A 25,458-nucleotide genomic window follows, 5' to 3' on the forward strand; every position below is an offset into this window, starting at 1 on the left:
AGAATCCCCTGCCAATGCAGGAGACACGGGTTCAATCCCTGGTCCAGAAGATCCCACATGCCGCAGAGCAACTAAGCCCGTGTGTACGGAACCTGCGCTCTTGAGCCCGTGCTCTGCGACAGGAAAAGTCGCTGCAGCGAGAAGCCTGTGCACCACAGCTAGAGGGCAGCCCCCGCTCACCCCAACCAGAGAAAGCTCACACAGCAACGAAGACCCAGCACAGCCAAAACTAAAGGAATTCAACTTAAAAAAAATTAAAAGGCTCTTGCTAGACAATTGAGGACAGCTGAGCAGTAAAGCAAATGACAAGGAATGAATTACAACCCACTGCATACGAACCTGTAAGTCTATACAACAACAAACAGAGCAAAAGAAAGCTCTTCCTCATAGGAGAATTCCTTACACAGAGGAATGGTAGAGCTTGAAAGTCATCATTTTGCAACCCCTAAGTTAATAACTGTTAAAGGCCATATTCATCAATGGATGCTAAAACTGGCCTGTGAAAATAAGGTAAGAAACAGTATCTGTGAATAGTCTCAAAGTATCACAAGATACAAAAATAAACCTTATGGTAGAAAAATCTGGCAGTCACCCTCTCAATCAAGTGATCAAAGTTAACATTACTAGTAATGAGACAAATTGACAGCATATGCCTCCCAATATTTGAGGACAAAACATCACTTCTGTAAGTGAAAATACTTAACCTGAAAACATCAGACAAACTCAAACTGATAACATTGTACAAAATAACTGGTCTGTACTCTTCAAAAGCGTCATATAGTTGAAGTACAATAGTGTATGTTTTGTATATAAGCGCATATATACTTACGTAAGTTTTAGTATACAAGTACAACAAACACAGTGATTCACAATTTTTAAAGGTTATACTCCACTTACAGTTGTTACAGAATATTAGCTATATTCCCTGTGTTTTACAATATATGCTTGTATCTTATTTATTTTATACGTAATAGTTTGTGCCTCTTAACTCCTTACCCCTATCTTGTTTCTCCTCTTCCCCCTTCCCTCTCCCCAATGAGAACTAGTTTGTTCTCTAGATCTATCTTGTTTCTTTTTTGTTACACTCACTGCTGCCGCTGCTACTAAGTCACTTCAGTTGTGTCCAACTCTGTGTGACCCCATAGACGGCAGCCCACCAGACTCCCCTGTCCCTGGGATTCTCCAGGCAAGAACACTGGAGTGGGTTGCCATGTCCTTCTCCAATGCAGGAAAGTTAAAAGTGAAAGTGAAGTTGCTCAGTAGTATCCAACTCCTAGTGACCCCATGGACTGCAGCCCACCAGGCTCCTCTGTCCATGGGGTTTGCCAGGCAAGAGTACTGGAGTGGGTTGCCACTGCCTTCTCCTGTTACACTCACTAGTTTGCTTTATTTTTTAGATTTCATATGTTATCATACAGTATTTGTTTTTCTCTGACTTATTTCACTTAGCATTATACCCTCCAAGTACATCCATATTACTGCAAATGGCAAAGTTTCATTCTTTTTTATGGCTAAGTAGTATTCTATTGTGTATATATGGCAAAGAATGACAACTGGTAAAATCTGAATTAAGTCTGTAAAGGTACTAGCACTGAATTGATTTTAATTCCCTTAAATCAAATAGTATTGAGCAGTTCAGTTCATCAAATCAATAACACTGATGTCAACCAACAATGATTCTGATTATTGCACTGGGGTTATGCAAGAGGATGTCCTTAAGTTTAGGAACACACACACAACCTCTTATATATAGTTAAATATTTAGAGACAAAGGGTTTTACATCTAAAATTTGCTCTCAAACACTGTAACAACAAATGTACATGTGTATCTGTGTATGACGCACACAGAAAAAGAATGAGGATGAAACCGGGGTGGTAAATTTGAAACTTGGAGAATCTAGGTCAAGGGCATAAAAAAATTCTTCTCACTATTTCTGCAACTTTTTATTCCCTAAAATAATTAAGACAAAACAAAAAAATAAGTTTATCTTGTTAGTCTCGCTCCCTGTTCTTTTCCCATTAGAATACTTTACTTTTCTGGTTATCTACACGTTAGATTGTAAGCATCATAACAGCAGGGTCTTTACTTTTGCTTCTCAATGAATAACCAGCACCCAGCACAATATTTACACTTTATAGGCACAAAGTATTTTGAATGAAAGACTTAAACATGGGCCAGATTAGAGTTTTCTATTCACATTATCTTTTCACTGAGGTCTCCATCAACTGATGCATATATAAAATGTGGTATATCTATAAACGGAATTATTTGTCAACAACAAAAAAATGAAGCGCTGATACCTGCTACAATATAGATGAATCTTGAAAACATTATGCTAAGTGGGGGGAAAAAGCCAGTTAAAAAGAACAACATGTTGTATGATGACATTCATATGAGATGCTTGGAATATGCAAATCTGTAGAGACAGAAAGTAGATTTTCGGTTGCCTAGGGCTAGAGGCGGAGAAGGCAATGGCAACCCACTCCAGTATCCTTGCCTGGAGAATCCCAGGGACAGGGGAGCCTGGTGGGCTGCTGTCTCTGGGGTCGCACAGAGTCAGGCACGACTGAAGTGACTTAGCAGCAGCAGCAGGGCTAGAGGGGTGGGAAGATCGGGGAAAGATACCTAAAGCGTGCTAGGGAGCAGGAGTGGGGGTTCTTAGGGGGTAAAGAAAATGTTCTAAAATTAGGGTGATGATTCACGACTATGAATATACTAAAGGACGAAGAATGTACACTTTAAATGGATAAAACTCATAGTATGTGAATTATAGCTCAATAAAGCTGTTAAAGAAAAAACTTTTAAGAATTCTTTCAAATTTTTTATTTGAAGGCCTGATATATGGAGTAATTTATGTCTATGACCACAATCTATGGCATTGAAAATCACATTATAGACTTTTGGAATCGTCTATTAAAACGTCTGTTAAAACTAAACCCAACTGACAACTTTATATTTGTCTAATAAAGATTCCCAAACAAAAACAAGTTCTTTGATTCAGACAAGAAGCTACCAGCAATTTCAGCCAATATTGAGCTTTTAGGTAAGGGTGGCTGTGGGACAGAGAACACTCCTTAAGACTAGTCCATCCTTGGGATTCCCTGGAGGTCCAATGGTTAAGACTCAGCGCTTTCACTGCTATGGCCCAGGTTCATTCCCTGGTCACGTTACTAAAATTCCACAAGCCAAAAAGAAAAAAAGACTAATTGACTACAACCCCTTCTCTCCTTTCAAGGCTCATTCAAGTCAAGAGTCATCTTTCCCCAGACCCCTCTCTAAACCCTCTGATTAGCACCCTACACAGGGCTCTGCCCTAGAACTTCTTGAGACAAACTATTTTTCTCCTCCATTAAATGAGGAAACTGTTTTTATCACCTCTGAATCCCTAGCATCTAGCACAGCATATAGAAAAGGCTCAACAAAAATTGTGATAAACTTGCACTGTAAACTTGGACCTGTCTGACTTGTCTAATAAGCGTGTTTTCTACTTTTTAAACAGGAATTCCACCAAGTGTTTTATCTAAGAACACAGAAATTGAGATAGGAAAAACAAACTAGGAATTTTATGTAAAAGCACTTGAGAAAAGTACCCTATATAAAATACTATATAAAATAAAAATTAATAGGTCATCCTGTGTGTCTTAATTTTGTTACAGAAACTTTGATACTCAGGGTTTAAAAAAGGCATGAGGGGTTGGGAATGATCTAAACAAAAGCTGGTAAGCCTGAATTGTTTTTTTACCTTACCATATCTCTTTGTCAACTATTATATGCAAAAAAAGCAGCATTTACTTCAACAACCACTAATGGTTGTTGACTAAATTATTCAGTCAAGTAGCAAAGAATACAACCGCTATACAGGTTACTTTCCAGCCCACTTTCCTGTCTCTATGTTCTGAAATGACTCAGAACCACAGGCTAAAATTCTATATTTAATAAAAAGAAGAAAAAGATATTTATGACCTGAATGTTGCCACCACACCTCATAAATACAGCCCCTTCTGCTGCTAAAACCTTTTATGCATTGAGGAGCCCTACGTGTTCTTGACAGAAACCATACTCAAGCAGCTGAATTTAGAACATGCTGACCTTGAGCAAATCAATGCCCTTAGCATGTACTTCTGGCTTATATCACTACAAGAGCTAGACAGCCTCACCATCTATAGCAGTCAACAATTTCTGGCCACCATCCTCTGTCTATTTTAAGATATCCCTACTATGTTTCTGTGCTGCATGGTTCAAAGAAACTGTAACACATGAACCTGTGTTTAAACACAAATCGTTTACTTTGGAACTTGGGCTAAGTGTTCCCACTGTGATTAGTTCAAAAATATTTAATTTGGTAAGTTGCCACTTCCTGCTTTCGTTTTTTAAGTACAATATATTTTAAACAAAGAGTAAAAAATCAAGTATGAGACACTTTTGCTTCTTGCCTCATCAGGTTTATAAGTAAACTCAGTCAAACCAAGGTAGAACTGATAAAGTACACACCAATGCTGGAAAATAATGGTTACCTGCTATTTTTATGCAAAATTATACAAAACATTAAAACAGTACCTGATTAAAGACTACATTACATTTTCCCTAATTTACCATATTTCCTAACTCTTTTAACCTTGAATCCAACTGACAGAAACACCATTTTAAAATTCTTGTTATCCACGCAACAGCAACCAAAATGCTAAGTAACACATCTTTTTATAATTAAGAAACTTTTTTTGTTTAAACTCTAAACATTATAAGTCCAGCACCTATATAGCTTCTGAAATTCAGGTAAATTATTTACTAGAAATTTATGTATAAAAACAAATTAGAAACTACTAGCTGTACTCAGCAATTATTCATACCTTATTTTTCCATTCCCAAAAGAAACTATTTGTGCAAAAGCCTAAGGTTAAAAACCAATATCATAAAATATTTAGTATTTTAGACTGCTTTTTAAAGGATTTCTTTTACTCTCTTGAAACATTTAACAAACCGATCATCTCAAGTATAAAAACAAAGCTCTTTTTTTACTCTCATCCAAAAGAAAAGATTTCAAATAAAGAAAAGGAATCAAGGTATTACACATAACTAAATCTGATATGCCGAATAATGCAGGACCCAAATATAATGAAGTCATTTACTAACAAGTGAACTAAATATAGAGCCCAAGCAGCTGGAGCCTGGGGGTTTATATAATATGCTAGCTGACTGCTCAAAACTCATAAAAAGAATCCACAGAACACAAGGGAAAGGGGAAACACTATTCCTCTCATGCTGTTAAATCAGATATTAAAGTAATTTTTCCAGAGAAAAATTAACTAAAAGTTAACCTTGTGTTGCATTAAATTGGGGGAAAAAATTTGTTTTTGGTCAGGAGCACAGAGGGTCAAATAAATCCAATTATAGGAAATATCAATTAAGACTCATAACACTGTTAACAACTACAATACCTTTTAAACCATCTAAAAAGTTTTAAGAACAGTACCTAGTACTCGCAGACTAAAAATTATAACATTAGGTATATAAAGGGTAATTTAGGCTATACTTCTAATTTCTAATATATATTTTAGTAAACTTAATTATCAACCAAGTGACATAAATGTGGGTTTCCTTTCTCCTATTCTAACAGTTTCCAACAATAAACTTCATGTTTCTATTTACAAACTTATTAATAATGGCCAATATTGTCAGATCTTTTATTTGCCCGCTGAGTTGGGTCTTGTGGGGCTCCAGAATACACCAAGACCATAAAACTCATTTAAGCTGAAATGAAAAGAATTTCTCAAAATTATATAACTATGAATTTAAAAACATTTACAAACTTAAGATACTCTCAATCTTGGTAATGATTAGCCACCCTCAAGACCATTTATTGTACTCCAGGCTAGCATTATATTAATCATGGCATTGCAGTACATGGAAATTATTTTCTTCTTTAAATTCCACCCATAGTACGAACATCAAAATAGCATCACCTAAAACATATGTGTAAAGAACATAACCAAACTTCTTACAAAAGAGCAGCCTGAACATTTGTGGTAGCCATGGAAGTGAGTTTAAATCTTAAAATTACTAACCAAAGTGACTTTCCGTCTTTTTAAAACTTTTCTAAATGTTCAGTTATATCAGATGTGTCTTTAAAAAGCTAGTTTTCTTAAGCACTGAAAAATGCCCAAGTAAATGACTGCTGCTCAGTCATGCCTGACTCTGCAACCCCATGGACTGCAGCCTACCAGGCTCCTCTGTCCATGGAATTCTCCAGGCAGGATTACTGGAGTGGGTTGCCATTTCCTTCTCCAAAGAAATGTACAAAATTTACTATAAAGCCTTTCTCAATATTTAGACTTCTGTTCAATCATCATTAACCACCTATCAATCCTTCAGGTCTTTTATTAACAATAAAAATAACCAGATGTCTTTAGCACAGAAATTTGCAGTAGAAATTTCTATTCTGCTTGAGCAGATTTTATGCCTAAATTTTTAAAGCCTCAAACCTAAACTGAACTTATTTTGATCTCTATGTATTCAAAGCAGTCTTTTTCACCACATACACACACAAAATTATTTCATTCTGCAAAAATTCAACACTTACCAAGTAACCAAAAAATAATTATCACCTACCTGTAGTACCGAGATTGCAGATATGTTGAACAAACAGTCTTTGACACGTGACTGGCTGACCCAAAGTCTATTACTTTAACCCTGTATGGCTGTCGAACAGGATCCACCAACATAATATTCTCTGGTTTGAGGTCTGCATGAATTAATCCAAGACTTTTCAATTTTTTCAGTGCAGTAGCCACTTGCTGAAGAATGGGTCGAATGACTTTTAGTGGCAGCGGACTGAACTTATTTTGTTTCAGAAAGTCATACAAATTTTGTTCCAGCATCTCAAAGACTAAACAAGTATGGTTACGGTGCTGAAAGCATTCGTAAGCTCGTACAAAGTTATATTCATCAGCATTTTCAGTACTGAGCCTTGCTAATATGCTCACTTCTATCTGACCCTGACGTGCATACGAAGGGTGGTTCTTCAAAATTTTGATTGCTACAATTTCATTTGTCCCTCTTTTCCAGCATTTGACTACCTGGCCAAAAGTGCCTCGACCAAGGAAATCAAGGACTTCGTAAGTATTTTTCATGGAGCATAACACTTCATGCTGTACTAACTGATAGTCACCTTCTCCAGTGGTACAATTCTGTTTGGTTCCTGTGGTAGCTGTCACAACTGTCACTGGATTTCCCATGTTGGTTTGCAACATTGCAGGAAGTATGGACACCTCATCGACAATCTGCATTGCGCTGCTATGATTATCCAACTCCTCACTCTTGCGCTTCAATCCACATCGCTGGGGGCCTTCCAGGAAACTGAACCTGTGCCGCCACGCCCCAACCTGAGGTGCCTCCACTTGAGTTTGCCGCGCCTGAGCTGCTATAACCTTTGTAGCACCCGCAGTGTTTTTTATAACAACAGCACTTGTCTGCAATGAAAGGTTGTGTCCCCGAGGTCTGTTAAATGGTATCTTTGTCTGAAAAGCACTACCCTTCGTGGGAGGATGAGAATTTCCAACGTTTCTACCATTCACATAGGTCCGCGGATAGTTTCTTTCCTGGAATACACAACTGCTTGGCTCTACTTTGAGTTTCTTCACACTACAAAAGGCACTTGACTGAGTTTGATAAATATACGGTGGGTAGACCAAGACTTGTGAGGCCATACCTACAAAAACAAACAAAAAAGGGTCACATTAGCTACAAAAGTTCAATATTTTAACTCTCATGAACTTTTAACGAGTCAAGTCCATAATTTATAAAAACAGTTAAGTTCCATGAAGATTTTCTTCACCTTGGAGAAAAAAAAATTTTCACTGTCTCCATTTTAGTTAATTAGTGTTTCAGATATTTTGTGCATTGCATGAAAGGTTGGGACTAAATAGTTGAGAAACTTCAATCAATCAATATTTATTGACAAGCTACAATGGCTAAGATATGCCCAAGAAACTGTACCAACTATCTTCCCTCCAAAAGAAAATGTACAGATCCTTAAGCTGTATACATCTAGCAAAAGTAAGCATTCTATTACCAATGTATCATTTATGAACCAATGATCAAACCAGAAAATATATATTACACAAATGTTGTCATATTCCTTAAAGCTCAAGAACTACCTTGGGGAAAAAAAAATCAATTGTAAAAATAAGTATGTGAGTCATTTTCATGATTTATCTTTAAAGTCCTTTTCACATCATCCCTGAACACGTATTAACAGTAAATTCCTTTACATTCAAATCAAAGTGATACAGTGGTTGTCCTTTTTTTTTTTTTTGGTCCAGTCCTCGGCAGTGAAAGCACTGAGTCCTAACCACTGGATCACCAGGGAATTTCTAATACAATACCTTCCTGATGAAGCCTTTCCTAGAACACATACACTCACCGCTCACGCTCCAGGCATGATATGACATGACTGACATTATCTTATAATTGTTAGTGTATAAAACAGTCTTTCTCACTAGATCTAAAACAAAGTACTCAGAATATAAAGTTGGTTTTTAATAAATGTTGTTTGGGAATTGATTTCAAAATATTTCCACTCTTCTAAAAAATGGGACTTTCCTGGTGGTCCAGTGATTAAGACTCCTTGCTCCCAATGCAGGGGATGTGAGTTTGGTTCCTGGTTGGGAAACTAAATCCCGTATGCGGCAACTAAGACCCAGAACAGTCAAATAAATAAATAAAATAACCAACAGATTGCCATTACAATATGTAATATATGCAACACTTAAGATAATAAGAGCTACCACCTACTATGCAACAGTTTGACAAATGCCTTATTTGCAGTATTTTATGTAGTCCAAGTTTGCTGTTAAGAAAATTAAAGCTCAATGCATGCATGCTAAGTTGCTTCAGTCATGCCCAACTCTCTGCGACCCTACAGACTGCAGCCCACCAAGCTCCTCTATCCATAGGATTCTCCAGGCAAAAATACTGTAGTGGGTTGCCATGCCCTCCTCCAGGAGATCTTTCCAACATAGGGATCAAACCTGCATCTCTTATGTCTCCTGCATCAGCAGGCAGGTTCTTTACCACTATCGCCACCTGGGAAGCCCAAAGGGTGGTTAACTGGTTCAAGGTCATATACCTAAGGTGAAGTAAAATGAACAGGAAGATGCACTGCCCCTTCAGGTAAAAGGCATAAATTTATGCCTCTTTCCACTTCCTAAACAATTCTTGTTGCTAACTACCACTTTCCTAAGTTGACCTGGCTTTAGTAAGAAATCAGCTACAAAAATTTATCATGCAAATTAAGATTTGTGGTTTTACATATATGAGAAATTGTAAATTGAAATCCTGGATCTAAACCTTTTCACCCATTTTCTTAATTTCTTATTGGCATCTGTTCTATGCTGTTACTCAGGCGAGCTTTTCAGACTCCACCAATTTATCATCTTTTTAATGATGCAAAGCCACATCAATAACTCCTTCTGAACATATCAAGCTCACTTGACACTGTGAAGCTCCCCACCCTCATCTTCGATAACTTAACATGCCCATTCTTCTTATTTCAAATCCCTTCTGTAACCCACAATCACAGAAACACACAGAATGACAGTCAATAAACAAAATTCCTAAAATAGCAATTGTAAATATACTAATAGATTTAGAGAAAAGCATGAACATAAACAGGAGAGACATGAAGATAATTTTTTAAATGGAACTAGTGAGCCTGGATAATCCCATGGATAGAGGAGCCTGGTGGGCTACAGTCCATTGGGTCACAAAGACTCTGACACGACTGAAGTGATTTAGCACACGTGCATGCATGTTCTCTGATCAAGAATCATACAACTCAGATATGGTACAAGGTATTCATGGAGCACCATGCGCAAAGGGATACAACACTGGAAACCTAGACATCCATGCAAAAGGCATGTTAGATACACTTTGATACACAGACCAACTAGAATCTTTTTGAAAAAGAATGAAAACAACCTATTTAACCTGCTACAACCTGATTCCCAATACTGTAATATGAAAAAGGCAAAATTTAGGAAAATGTATACTTTACAATAGATATTATCATATATGTTTAATTAAATGGGGAATTATATATCTATATTTTTGCACATATATTAGTATCTATACAAACATAAATAAGTTATAGGCTGCTTTGCCTTAAAGAATAGTAAGACTACAGGGGGCAATGAGAAAGACTTACTTTATATGTTCTTTTAACCACCTTATATTTTACTTTGTACATATATTAACTGTTCAAAAGTTTTTTAATCATCTGGAAACCTAATAAAACATATACATAAAAAATTTCAACATGAAATAATATACCTGGGATATGCTTCAAAATAATAGAGAAGAGAAAGTGGATGGGGATATAGATAAAATGAGATTAGCCATAAATTATCATAGGAGCTCGATTGTAAGTAAAAAGGGGTCATCATACTATCCTGTCTCCTTTTGAATGCTTACATTTTTCCTTAATATGAAGTTCAGTAAAAATAGATTTAAAATTCCAGAAAGATTCTGGTTCAGTAAGTTTGCAATGAGGTTCAAGTATCTATATGTGCACAAGTTCCCAAGGCCATTTAGATTCACATAGAATCAATGATCTAGTCTGTACAAAACCCTAGGCAAGTTCCAGTCTGACCAATTCAGGGCCCTCAGTCTGAAACATCAGGTTGAAGTTCTACAGAATAAAAGACATACCCTCCTAGGCCAATTCATGCCATGTTAAACCAAGGTGTTACATGGACAACTTTATGCCATAAGGGTGGTATCATCTGCATATCTGAGGTTATTGATATTTCTCCCAGCAATCCTGATGCCAGCTTGTGCTTCATCCAGCACAGCATTTCACATGATGTACTCTGCATATAAGTTAAATAAGCAGGATGACAATATACAGCCTCAACATACTCCTTTCCCAATTTGGAACCAGTCTGTTGTTCCATGTCTGGTTCTAACTGTTGCTTCTTGACCTGCATACAGACTTCTCAGGATGCAGGTCAAGTGGTCTGGTATTCCCATCTTCCTAAGAATTTTCCATAGTTTGTTGTGATCCACACAGTCAATGGCACCCCACTCCAGTACTCTTGCCTGGAAAATCCCACGGATGGAGGAGCCTGGTGGGCTGCAGTCCATGGGGTCGCTGAGAGTCGGACATGACTCAGTGACTTCACTTTCACTTTCATGCATTGGAGAAGGAAATGGCAACCCTCTCCAGTGTTTTTGCCTGGAGAATCCAAGGGACAGGGGAGCCTGGTGGGCTGCCGTCTATGGGGTCGCACAGAGTTGAACACGACTGAAGCGACTTAGCAGCAGCAGCAGCAGCAGCACACAGTCAAAGGCGTTGACATAGTTAATAAAGCAGAAGTAGATGTTTTTCTGGAACTCCCTTGCTTTTTCTATGATCCAACCGGATGTTGGCAATTTGATCTCTGGTTTCTCTGGCTTTTCTAAATCCAGCTTGAACATCTAGAAGTTCACGGTTCACGTACTGTTGAAGCCTGACTTGGAGAATTTTGAGCATTACTTTGCTAGCGTGTGAGATGAGCAAAGCCAAGAAGAACCAAAGAGTCTCTTGATGAAAGTGAAAGAGAATGAAAAAGTTGGCTTAAAGCTCAACATTCAGAAAACTACGATCATGGCATCCGGTCCCATCACTTCATGGCAAATAGATGGGAAAACAATGGCAACAGTGAGAGATTTTATTTTGGGGGGCTCCAAAATCACTGCAGATGGTGACTGCAGCCATGAAATTAAAAGACGCTTGCTCCTTGGAAGAAAAGTTACTGACCAACCTGGACAGCATATGAAAAAGCAGAGACATTACTTTGCCAACAATGGTCCGTCTAGACAAAGTTGTGATTTTTCCAGTAGTCATGTATGGATGTGAGGTGGACTATAAAAAAAAGCTGAGCGCCAAGGAATTGATGCTTTTGAACTGTGGTGTTGGAGAAGACTCGAGAGTCCCTTGGACCGCAAGAAGATCAAACTAGGCAATCCTAAAAGAAATCAGTCCTGAATACTCACTGGAAGGACTGATGATGAAGCTAAAACTCCAATACTCTGGCCACCTGATATGAAGAACTGACTCGTTGGAAAAGACCCTGATGCTGGGAAAAATTGAAGGCAGGAGGAGAAGGGAACAACAGAGGATGAGATGGTTGGATGGCATCACCAACTCGATGGACACGAGTTTGAGCAGGCTCCGGGAGCTGGTGATGCACAGGGAAGCAGGGAAGCCTGGCATGCTGCAATCCATGGGGTTGCAAAGAGTTGGACACAACTGAGTGACTAAACTGAACTGAACATGGACAACAGCTGAAAGCCAGATAATTTACCTAGAGATATTAAAGAAACTAATGCAATTTCTGAATCCAGCTGTCACTATTTTACTTTTCCAACATGCCAAACCAGAAGGCAAACAATCAGCTTAATCCAAGGGCCAACTAAAGGAAGCTTAGAAAAAGTAATTACCTCTCACCAACCACTGTGCTCTGGGGTACCAATCTCAAAAAGAATTTTAGGAAATTCTTTCTAAAACACAAGGTAGAAGTGTCACATAATTTACACAGCACATAAGAAAAAGGGGGGAGGGGGCAATGCTGGAGATAGTTCTTATAACAGACCACAAGAAAGGAACTCTAAATTACTAATCAAACTGACCACAAGTATTAATTATTTCCCTTCTCCCACACACCATCACATTAACTCATAACCTGAGAGGAAGGAGTCTCTCATCCTTGGTGTTCATGAATTTTACTGAGTATAGTCGTTACTCCCAGAAGCTGCTTAAGTTCCAAACACTGATTTACTTCACTACTATTTCCTATTATTTTTCATTGCAATACATACTGTTACACCTCTGCAGCTGCATTTCATAAACTCTGTCATTTGTTCTTACCATCTGACTAAGAAATGGAAGTTTTTAAATACTACCCTTTTGAAAGCTGAAGCTACCTGTACAGGCACCCTAAGGACAGTCAAGCCTCCTGATAGAGCAACCATTAAGCTTCCATTCCTCAGGTTTAATATCCTCAGGTACTTTAATAGGCCTTATTTTCCCACTCCTCTAAAAAAAATTTTAAGACTCATCTGATATCTATCTAAATTCTTCACATCCTTTTACAATTACCGAAACAGCAATGTAACCAATGGTGATAACCAAACCACCACTAACCATAAAGAGACGGTTTTTCTTATAATAATACATTATAATAATATTCTTATATAATATCAGATCTTCTGAAAAGGGAGGGAGGGAGCAGAGATAGAAATACTCTGACTATCTTGCATGCTCATGTCACTTCAGTCATGTCTGACTCTTCACAACTCGATGGACTGTACCCCTTAGGCTCCTCCGACCATGGGATTCTCCAGTCAAGAATACCGGAGTGGGTTGCCATGTCCTCCTCCAGGAGATCTTCCTGACCCAGGAATCAAACCCGCGTCTCCTGAGTCTCCTGCATTGCAGGTGGATTCTTTACCCACTGAGCCAATATGAAAATTCTGGGTCATTTTCTGCCAAACTTAAACATGGTACTATGTAATCAGGTTTTTATTTAAAATATTCTATCAAAAATATATTTAATAAAGATAACAATGCCTTGCATTCTCCTTACTCAACTTTCTTCTTCTACTTGTTCAAACTTCATTTTTTTCCCTTAAACTGTGGTAAAATACAGATACAGCATAAAATTTACCATTTTTAAGTGTACAGCTCAGTGGCATTAAAGTTATCCCCACTATTGTGCAACCATCACCATCATCCATATCCAGAACGTTTTTCCCTCTTCTGAACTAAAATTCTACCCATTAAACAACTGTCCATTGTCCCCTCTCACTAGCCCCTGGCAACCAGCATTCTATTCTCTACATCTACAATTGTGACTACCCTAAGTACCTCATATGAGTTTAGTTATACATTTATCCTTTTATGACTGGTTTATTCCACTTAGCATAATGTCTTCACGGTTCATCCATGTTGCAGCATGTGTCAGAATTTTCTTTTTAAAGCTAAGTAATATCCCAGTGAATGTCTATGTCATATTTTTATCCATTCAGTCATCTAAAGATATATGGGCTGCGTCTACCTTTCAACTACTGTGAATAATGCTGCTGTGAACATGAATGTACAAACCTCTCTGCACGACTCTGTTATCAAAGTCTTATACTACTTCTGCATTCTTCACAAAGTCTAGCACAGAGTTAAACGAATAAAGACTCCAGGTGTTCCACAGTTTCAAATATTTTCACTTATTTTTTTATATGATATTGCAAACACTATTTTTATCACAACTCTAATTTTTGTACTAATGACTGTCTGATTCATAAGGTCTGACAAAGAGATCAAAGGAGACAAAAGGCTTCAAGGTAACAATACTATCTCTAATCTAGTTTCATGTAAATAATAAATTGTTCCAGTTTGGTTTATCCACAGACTTAAAAGTTTTGTTTTCATAAATATACTTAGAAAAGGTTTCCATTTTTTTTCCATTTTTAAAATATTTTCAGGTACATGAATATTTGGGGGCATAAAAAATATTAAGACATCAATAAAGTTTCATTCAGAATCATTTTTATGATATTTGTAACTGGACACCATGTAATCAATAACAGAACTTCATTTCCATTTCAACTGAGAATTTGTCAACATTTTATTGAGGGATAAAAGGACATTCTTCTTAAGAGCTTTAAAGTTGAAGTACAAGATATCAAACATAGAGAAGAATGCTAAAAACAAGTATCACATGACTTGACTTACAGTGACTGAAAAAAGCTATTAACTGCACAACTATTTATTATTGTAATGCCACTTTTAACCATTTTATCTTGGATTAGCTCATAAATATAACTTTAAAATTAATATTAGTTTATTATATAGATTTTCTAAAACATCACCCCGTGAAATAATTATGATGGTACCACAAATGAAAACCTTTCCAAACACTGTATTATTTGGGCAGAAGTTTGAATTCCTGTTAACTGACCTAATTGTCAACTTATATTTCAAATGATAAATGAGCTAATAATCTGAGAGTATTTTAATGTCTAAAAAACTCACAGAGATTAATTAATTCACATGTATCCAGAGAAAAACATGGCCCAAAAAGATACACGCACCCCGGTGTTCACTGCAGCACTGTTTACAATGGCCAAGACACAGAAACAACCTAAATGTCCATCTACAGGAAAGGATAAAGAGGACATGGCATATATACACATATGCACACACACACGCACGCAACGGAATACTACACATATGCACACACACACACACACACACACACACACACACACACAATGGAATACTACTCAGTCAGTAAAAAGAATGAAATAAGGCCATTTGCAGCAACATAGATGGATCCAGAGAGTGTCATACTGAGTCAAGTAAATCATACATACACACACACAACACGGAATACTACTCAGTCAGTAAAAGAATGAAATAAGGCCGTTTGCAGCAACATAGATGGATCATACAGTAAATCATACAGAGAAGGAAAAACATCACATCTCATCCCTTATATGTGGAATCTAAAAAGAAATGATACAAATGAACTTACTTACAAAACAGAAAGAGACTCACAGAAAACTAACTCATGGCTGCCAGGGGGAAGGGACAGTTAGGGACTTTGGGAAGGTCATGTACACACTGCTATATTTAAAGTAGATAACCAACAAAAACCTATTGTTTAGCACATGGAACTCTGCTCAATGTTATGTGCCAGCCTGGATGGGAAGGAGTCTGGGGGAGAATGGATACACGACTATGTGTGGCTGAGACCCTTCACTGTTCACCTGAAACCATCACAATATTGTTAATTGGCTATACCCCAATACAAAATATTTTTGGTGTTTTTAAAAAATAAGAAGGTAAAAGCACTAATCAAACAAACAAAAACAGGTAAAATAATGTTCTCTGCTGCACAGGAACAAAATTTTGAAGCAACCTAATTGTCAGAAAAGGAATGGATATAGTTGTTTTGACGTCTTCATACAACACACAACTATGGCTTATAGCACAATCATCGTGTATTTCTGTACTGCAAAAAGAAAACAAGTATAAGGTTAAGACACTAATTAAGATATTATCCCAATTTCAAAGATGTTAAAACGTGCGGAAAATTGTGCTTGTTAGAATTAAAGACATGCAGCAAAGTCAATTAATGTAAATTACACATATCAACATGGATAAACCTCAGAACAATGTAAAAGAAGAAACAAGTTGCAGAAGCATATGTATTATTTATTTAAAGTCAATAGCAAACAAACCTATATTGTGTTTTTAGATATATTAAGTATGTGGCAAAAGTATAAAATCATGCACAGAAATTATAAACAAGCCAAGAAGAACGGGAAAAGGAGAGACTTCAACTGCAGGAACTATTTTGTACCCAGGTGGCAGCTGCAAAGGAACTGGTTCTCTTACTCTCTATACTTTCATAGCCTACATTAACATTAATTTTTAAATATAGAAGGAAAAAAATATACCAGACAAGAGGATATCCTCTTTAAGAGCTAGAAAAATATAACCATTTTAGATATATTTTATTAGCTTATTCAGTCAGCCATACAGTATTTCATCCCATTCTTTCAATTTTTAAATTTTTCTTTCAATTCAAACCAAGTAAAAATATTTAGGAGGAGGAAGATTTAACAATGAAGCATGTTTTTTCATCAATGAGCTCCTTCTAGGAAAAGGTAAACACATGTATACATATAACTATATTACTAATGAGGGCAGTAACAAAGATATATGGTGCACACAGGTAGCAAAAAAAGGGGGATGATTTAACATACGCCTGAAAGAACACAGGATTCACTAAGAAGTTAACCTGAGCTAAATTTTGGAGGATAATGGAAAGAAGTCTGCTACTTAGGAAGGATATTCCAACAGCACAAACCAATAGCACATGTAAGAGAAGAGACTAATGAAAAATATGACACATTGGCTTTGTGTGGCTAGAACAGCGGCCCACAAATTGCAGTTAGCCAAATTCAACCCAGACTATTTTTGTATGGCCCACAAGCTAAGAATGTCTTTTATATTTTTAAAGGTTTAAAAAAAAAAAGAAAAAATGCACGCAACTGGGATCATATGCCACTTGCAAAGCCTAAAATATTTCCCATCAAGCCCTTTAAGAAATTTGCCAACCTCTGCTCTAGAATATACTTGCTGCCAGGGGCAGCTGGAGAAAAAGATTCTCTTGAGAAGAAGAAAGACAACTTTAAAAAGAAAAATCACAAAGAACTTCATCTTCCATACTAAGAAGCTATGGGTGATGAGGTATCTCTGAAATGTTTTAAATAGGAAATCAATATAATCATATTTGCATTTTTTTAAATCTTATTTGTATTTTAGAAAGACAACTCAGGAAAATTTGTGAACAATAAACTGGAAAGAGACGGCAATGGAAACAACAGTTGAAAGACTACCCTAATAATCCAGATAATAGCTGATCAGAGTCTGAGCAAAGGCAGAAGTAATGGAATGAGAGAGTACCGATTACCAACAGTGATAGGTGACTAGGAGATAAAAGCCACAGAACTTGGCGAGGAATGAAGGAAGTGTCACCATCATGCTTCTGACTTGAAAAAATGATAACCAAATGTGAGCAAAAAAATTCTTTTAAAGGAGAAATGAGAGAGGAAAAACTGAATTCAGTTTTAGACCTGCTGAGTTTGAGGTATCTTATCACTGAGCCCAATTAAATGTGGATTCTTACAAAAAGGCCTCCATTCATTTGAGTAGTTTACTTAGGAAGCTATCCCATGGGGCACAATTAGGATAATTAGTCAGGAAAGAGGGAAAAGCAATAAATGTAAAGGAATTAAAAATTAACTACTTGGCAACAATCATAATAATTGATTCAAACAATAATTATCAATTATCAATTATGCAAAAACTAGTGGGTAAGAAAAAGAATGAATATATGTATAACTGAATCACTTTGCTGTATACCTTAAACTAACACAATGCTGTAAATCAACTATACTCCAATAAAATTAAAAAAAAAATGGTGAAAGTTTCAAGAATAACAGGATATTATTCTTGGGAGACAATTCACCATGGATCTCTCATGCTTCTCCGTGTCTTGTAAGCAGGGACACTGAATGCCTTTGTTTTGGAGTCTCTTCTCAAGGATATTTGTATACTGAACAGCCTTGCAAGGTAGAGATAGCGTCTTCCTGAGCAAAGGTCAGGTTGCTTCATGCCAAGATAATGACTCCCTCCTGCGCGCATGTCAGGGGGGTTCACTGCCCCTTACAAACAATTTGAGTTTTCCAAACCTGGGGTGCCACTCTTGCAGCACAACTCCTCCTGTGCCTGAGTCACCTGGCCCTGTTTGCATCACCCTGTGGGAACTGAGCTGGGGAAACAGAGGAAATACTGACCCGCTGACTACTACTATTGCTCAGTAAGAAATAAGAAAGTCCTTTATCTCTTACCTCAGAGTTTGTCTTCTGCAGCAGCCATTCCTAATCTGTCAGTTTGCAAGACCTTTCATAGTTCTTGACAATCACACATTTTAAAAGTACATTCCCACAAGATGCATAATAATAAAAAGAACAAACAGGCAGATGTCACATTAACCGGGTGATCAATGTTAAAATCTCTAGTAATGGGATATATTGCCATCACATGACTCCTGGTATGATGTATTGAGAGGAATACATTTCATTGTGCTACTTCTAAGCACAAACAAACATCCAAGTTGACGGCCATTCTACAAAATAACTACCAGTATTCTTCAAAATATCAGTATCAGGAAACAACACAAAGCCTGAGAAACTTTCCAGATTACAGAAAATAAACATAAAACAAAACAGCCTTTGCTTTTATGGAAGAGAAATTAGGGGTATATGGACATCAAGTCTGCAACATACTCTCAAAGGGTTCAGGGGAAAAAAACACAGATATAGAGAGGAAAAGGTAAATGCAAATGGGGTAAAAGTGTTAACATTTGAAGCATCCAGCTGAAAAAATACACAGGAATTCTTTGTACCACTCTTGCAAAATTTCTGTAGGTCTGAATTTTTGTCAAGTGACAATGTTTTTCTTGCACAAGGCTGCTCTTCAAGCATTACTCATTTGAAAATGAACTGCTTAATATCTTAGGTATGGCCTCAGTTCAGTTCAGTCACTCAGTCGTGTCCGACTCTTTGTGACCCCATGAATCGCAGCACACCAGGCCTCCCTGTCCATCACCAACTCCCCAAGTTTACCCAAACTCATGTCCATCAAGTCAGTAATGCCATCCAGCCATCTCATCCTCTGTCGTCCCCTTCTCCTCCTGCCCCTAATCCCTCCCAGCATCAGAGTCTTTTCCAATGAGTCAACTCTTCGCATGAGGTGGCCAAAGTATTGGAGCTTCAGCTTCAGCATCAATCCTTCCAATGAACACCCAGGACTGATCTCCTTTAGAATGGACTGGTTGGATCTCCTTGCAGTCCAAGGGACTCTCAACAGTCTTCTCCAACACCACAGTTCAAAAGCATCCATTCTTCGGTGCTCAGCTTTCTTCACAGTCCAACTCTCACATCCATACATGACCACTGGAAAAACCATAGCCTTGACTAGACAGACCTTAGTCAGCAAAGTAATGTCTCTGCTTTTGAAGATACTATCTAGGTTGCTCATAACTTTCCTTCCAAGGAGTGAGCGTCTTTTAATTTCATGGCTGCAGTCACCATCTGCAGTGATTTTGGAGCCCCAAAAAATAAACTCTGACACTGTTTCCACTGTTTCCCCATCTATTTCCCATGAAGTGATAGGACCGGATGCCATGATCTTAGTTTTCTGAATGTTGAGCTTTAAGTCAACTTTTTCACTCTCCTCTTTCACTTTCATCAAGAGGCCTTTTAGCTCCTCTTCACTTTCTGCCATAAGGGTGGTGTCATCTGCATATCTGAGGTGATTGATATTTCTCCCGGCAATCTTGATTCCAGCTGGTGTTTCTTCCAGTCCAGCGTTTCTCATGATGTACTCTGCATAGAAGGTAAATAAGCAGGGTGACAATATACAGCCTTGACGTACTCCTTTTCCTATTTGGAATTAGTCTGTTGTTCTATGTCCAGTTCTAACTGTTGCTTCCTAACCTGCATACAGATTTCTCAAGAGGCAGGTCAGGTGGTCTGGTATTCCCATCTCTCTCAGAATTTTCCACAGTTTACTGTGATCCACACAGTCAAAGGTTTGGCATAGTCAATAAAGCAGAAATATATGTTTTTCTGGAACTCTCTTGCTTTTTTGATGATCCATCGATGTTGGCTATTTGATCTCTGGTTCCTCTGCCTTTTCTAAAACCAGCTTGAACATCTGGAAGTTCACGGTTCACGTATTGCTGAAGCCTGGCTTGGAGAATTTTCAGCATTACTTTATTAGCGTATGGCCTAGATCACCTAAAATTGCCAGGCACAGAGCCAAGTCCCTGGGATCATGTGCCCCCGTTAATAAAAAAGTATTCATAAGCAGTGACAGGAAATCTTTTCATTAAAATATATTACTTAATTCGCACTTGCTTTTGAAGCTTTGGGTCATTATGTAATTTCTTCAATCAATAGAGACTAAAACTAGTATTTCACTATATGGTCCAATAAATTGACAATAAAAGAGTCTTTTTATTCTTGAAAGACCGAGAACCTTAGTACTAGCCTAAACAAGGTTCTACAATAGGAATTAGAAAATGAAACTATATGACTAGCAATATTTAGTCAATAAAAAGTAGTATCTAGTCACGCTTTCCTTTTTCAATTACTTTGTTTAAAGTACATATTTATAAAAAACAAAACAGCAAGTCTTCTTAGAAATAAAAGACAGGGTATGCCAGAAAATAAGTTTTTATTGTGACTAGTAAGTTTAACTCTTCACTGGGCATTTTTAATATCTATATTATTAAACAGGTCACTGTATCTCTTATATCCAGGACTTTACTGATACTAAAATATTTCATGTAAGAAACCACATATACATGAACCACTTCAAACTGTAAAGCTTCATAAAATAAACCTGCTGTCTCAGGTACCTACAAAACATTCATTTGAAAGCACTAAAGTCTTGGGTATTTTCCAGCTGTATTGTGAACAAAGCATCTAGGGAATGTGTTGACTATAACACAAATCAGCATGTTAAATAACAAGCTTCATCTGACTTAGCAAAACATTCCAACTTTTGGAACAGAAAGTGATCCGTTGGACATTTCAAAGCTGCTAGAATTCACCCTGCCAATACAAGTCTTTAGAAAGGCTAGAAGAGAGTTAATGAAAAACAGTATTTAAGAACTACATTTTCTAAAGCATATAATTCTCCAGATTTTTTTGAAGCTATGCAAAAATCAAAACTCAGAAATGGAAATATTGACAGAAAAGCTGACTAAAAATGAAAAGTTCCTGTGAAGAACTCTTTTTATTGAAATAAACTTTAAGATTCATAATTCAAATCTAGTTTATGAAACAAATACAAAAGAAAATTTCCTTAAATTCATCACACAATATCTACCAATGCCAGTACCTACCAGTGGATTATTAGAAAAATTAAACAGCCTTACATCTTTCGGTTATGAATAACTCCCTTCTAGAAAGCCAAATGAATTGTCTTCTACTTTGTAGGAAAGTCTGTCCCAAAAGAATCACTACAAAATTTTTATTTCTTATTAAAACAAAAATCCATGTAACCAACTGTTAAAGCATGAATATCTCCTAACCTAAAACACCTCTGAAGCAATTCAGAGGAAGCTGAACCATAGATTAATAATTTGATCAAACATCCACTGCTGATCAAGCAATATAAGGAAAAAAAATGCTGCTGACAAGTTAAGATTTTTAAAAGTGATAAGAGTTCAAAGTTCTAAATGAACATTTATAGAATTAAAGGTCAAGTTCTACAAAAAAATTTTAAATTATGGGCTATGCTAAATAAACAATTTTAAGATTCTCCTTCTATACAGTGTTCTTCATAGATAACTAACAGTATTATCACTCAAGAGTTACATATACTACAAGAGTTGAAAGCCTAAAAACTAGTGTGAAGTGAGAACAGTAGCTGCCCACCACCATGCACCACTAATAACAGTTTTGCATTTCTAAGAGCTGAAGAGACAAATACTTACAGTTGCATAAGCTTGATTTTAGTACTTCTGGTTTTGAAAAATCTTTATGAAAGACATTTTAGGACTTGAAAAAATAAACTGGAACAAAAAAGTCAATTCCTTGTTCTTTCCAAATTATGTTAAGACCCTGTATGTTCCTGATGCGATCTACACTGCTAAATTCATAATTTTTTTTCTCCCTTCAATTATGTTCTCTCTCTTCATAGCTGGTTGCCAGATAAGCCATTTTATAGAAAAGTCCTTTTCGAGGAATTTAGTGAAGTACCTTCAAAAACCTTTCTTAAGTAAAGAAACTTTACTTTCAAATTTTAAATGTCATATACCTCTTGTGAAGATGATCTTGCACAATGGCATCAGGAAATCCTGCGCTTCTGGAACCTCTATGGTATCAAGCAAGAAACAATAGAAGGAACAGAAATGAGACTGTGTTAAGAAAAACAAAGATCTCACTCTTATTCTCATGACAAATTTGAGGAAGAGGACAGGGCAGAAATTTACAATGGATATCCTTAAGAAAGCCAGAAAAAAAAAACTAAAGAACAAAGCAATTCATAAAGCCCTACAGCGGAAAAACAATCAGCTTCTCAAAAGTACTCTTAGAGGACTGCTGAATTCTTAGAAACTATTACAACTGCTTCTGTTTGGCTCTGACTACCTCTAACCATTAACTTCTTAAAGTGACACATTGTTGGGTTGCATGTAATAAGCTGTGAACTAAAACTGCAGATTTATATCCATTTAGCAAGGGTCACATAAACATTTATTTCTTCCACAACAAGCTCACAGAAACATTGAAAAAAATTTGTTATTACAGTGTAAAAAGCCACGCTGTCATATAGGATACCATACAATTATATGTATCAGAATTATAATGATAAGAAAAACTCAAGATTTATCTGGCTAAAGAGTTTTCTTAACAACACTAATGCATTAAACGATAAAAACATGATTAAGAAAGTTTAACTCAAAAAAATTTTAATTCAAAGAAAGAGACTCACAAATATAACAGACTTGTGACTGTTAAGTGGGCAGGGGCAATGAATTGAGAGTGGGGACTGCAGTGCCAACTATTATACATAAAACTGGTAAACAGAAAGGTCCTACTATATACCACAGGGTATACAGTATACTCAATATCTATATTCAATATCCTATAATAAATCATAATGGAAAATATGAAAAATGATATACATGTGTATATATATGTATAAACAAATCATTTTGCTATACATCAGAAATTAACACAACACTGTTAATCAACTATACTTCAATAAATTTTTTAAAAAAGAAAGTAATTGAGATTGAAGTTGCCTGTAATACCTAACACATTTTTTCCTAAATAATTTATTTTATTTATTTTTGGCTGTGCTGAAGTGAGCAGGGGCTACTCTCCTTTGCATTGGGCAAGCTTCTTATTTGCAGTGGCTTTTGTTGTGGAGTACAGGTTTGAGGAAAGCTGGCTTCCATGGTTGCAGCACGTGGGCTCAAAAGTTGCATTTCCCAAGCTCTAGAGCACAGGCTCAATAGCTGTGGCCAAGGTGCTGAGTTGCTCCGCTGCATGTGGGATCTTCCTGGATCAGGGATCAAACTTGAGTCTCCTGAATAGGTGCACGGATTCTTTACCACTGAGCCACCAGGAAAGCCCCCTAATTTTTAATTCAAAATTAAGGCTAGCTACTGATTCCATGGCATAAAACAAAAACACACTAAATCATTTAAAAACGGCCACAAAGTAGTTATAGCTTACTGATGAGAAATTTATCCTCCAGATAATAACTAAAAATTTCTTATTGGCCAAAACTGACCTCATACCATTTTTCAGGCAATTGTGTAAGAGGCTAGATAGAATCTCATATGTAAAACTAATGATTCCATATTAACTATACATGATGACTATGCCAAAATGGTCATGTCACAATGTTATGACTTAAATGTTATTTATTCATAGAAGTCTTGCAAATTCAGAGAGTAAAAATTATCACTAAGCCTTATCGTTACTTGAAATCAGATGGCTAGAATGAGTGGACTAATCTGTGAAATTAAACATTTTGCATAAAAACATTTCCTTCAGTCATTCTAATGTATGTTTTATTACATGCTTATAATCGTAATACATGTATAACCTGATGTCAGTTTGTTCTCTTTACTCTTATTTTAAACAGCAGCATAATATTCTACCACATATGCATAGTGTAAGTTGCTAGACTGCTTTTTTCCCAGTTTTTTCACATTTATAAAGTTGTAAATAATATTTTCATACAGTTTTTATACATACTTTATTTTCTTAATATGGATTTCCAAAAAGGAGACTTGATAAAAACTGAAAGATGTTGTTTTGCAAAGCAGTTATGGCTGTTTGTCTTGTTTTTAGTATTTAGTATTTATTTTTTTAATACACTCATCAGAAAAAAAAATAGTTTAAGACTTAAAGTTTCAAACATTAAAACCACAACAGAAAATAAATATGAACACCAAAAAGGAAATACAGAAAAAGGAACAAATTTGGAAGTAAGATTATTAATTCAGTTTGAGCTACCTGTACAGGAAAAACAGGGAGTTCAGGAGACAATTCAGAAGATGAGCTACAAGAAGCTGAGAACTGAATAGTGACTGGATGCAATCATCTGGAGAAATACACAAACCACGAATAAAAGAAAACTACTGGAGAGCTTATCGGGAGTAACTTCACCAGAGTGGCATGGACAGAGAGCTACATTGTCAAGCAGAGACTGCTGCTGCTGCTGCTGCTAAGTTGCTTCAGTCGTGTCCGACTCCGTGCAACCCCACGGATGGCAGCCCACCAGGCTCCCTCATCCTTGGGATTCTCCAGGCAAGAACACTGGAGTGGGTTGCCAGTTCCTTCTCCAATGCATGAAAGTGAGAAGTGAAAGTGAAGTCGCTCAGTCGCGTCAGACTCCTATCAACCCCATGGACTGCAAGTAGAGGCTAGAGTACACATTAAGAAACGTGGAAGAAATAGAGTAGGGAAGATAGGTCCGCAGACCTTCGGAGGCACAATTAAAAGATGCCTGTTTAAGACTGAAGAAAAGGGGTCAAGAAAAAGAGGGAAACTGAAGTTACTGGATAGGTTCAAGATGCTGAAAAACATTTTAGGATGAAATCCACAAAAGAGAATAGGGAGTAGTCTTGGAGGAAAAGAGGTATTTCTTTTCTTGAGAGAGTAGTGGAAAAACAAAATGGATGACAGTAGAAGTTATACTCAAATCTGGAGGAAGTTGATGTCTGTTGACCTCTACCTAAGAAATAAACTCATTTGCTAGAATTAAGGAGGTGAGGGGAAAAATAGTGTTTTGAGAAGTCAAATGGGTCTTTGATACATTCACA

General features: G+C 36.8%; 1 protein-coding gene across 6 annotated transcripts in view; it reads right to left on the bottom strand.

Annotated features, from left to right (window-relative positions):
- The window catches only part of HIPK3 (homeodomain interacting protein kinase 3), an 83,823-nt gene that overhangs the window by 50,035 nt on the left and 8,330 nt on the right, over window positions 1-25,458 (bottom strand). For all 6 annotated transcript variants that reach the window (XM_018059266.1, XM_018059268.1, XM_018059267.1 and 3 more), the window contains exon 2: window positions 6,608-7,706. In XM_018059266.1, the coding sequence (XP_017914755.1) occupies window positions 6,608-7,704 (1,097 nt within the window). In that variant the 5' untranslated portion in view covers window positions 7,705-7,706. The remainder of the gene's footprint in view (window positions 1-6,607; window positions 7,707-25,458) is intronic.

The sequence above is a fragment of the Capra hircus genome, chromosome 15 (assembly GCF_001704415.2).
Source record: "Capra hircus breed San Clemente chromosome 15, ASM170441v1, whole genome shotgun sequence".
NCBI classification, from domain to species: domain Eukaryota; kingdom Metazoa; phylum Chordata; class Mammalia; order Artiodactyla; family Bovidae; genus Capra; species Capra hircus.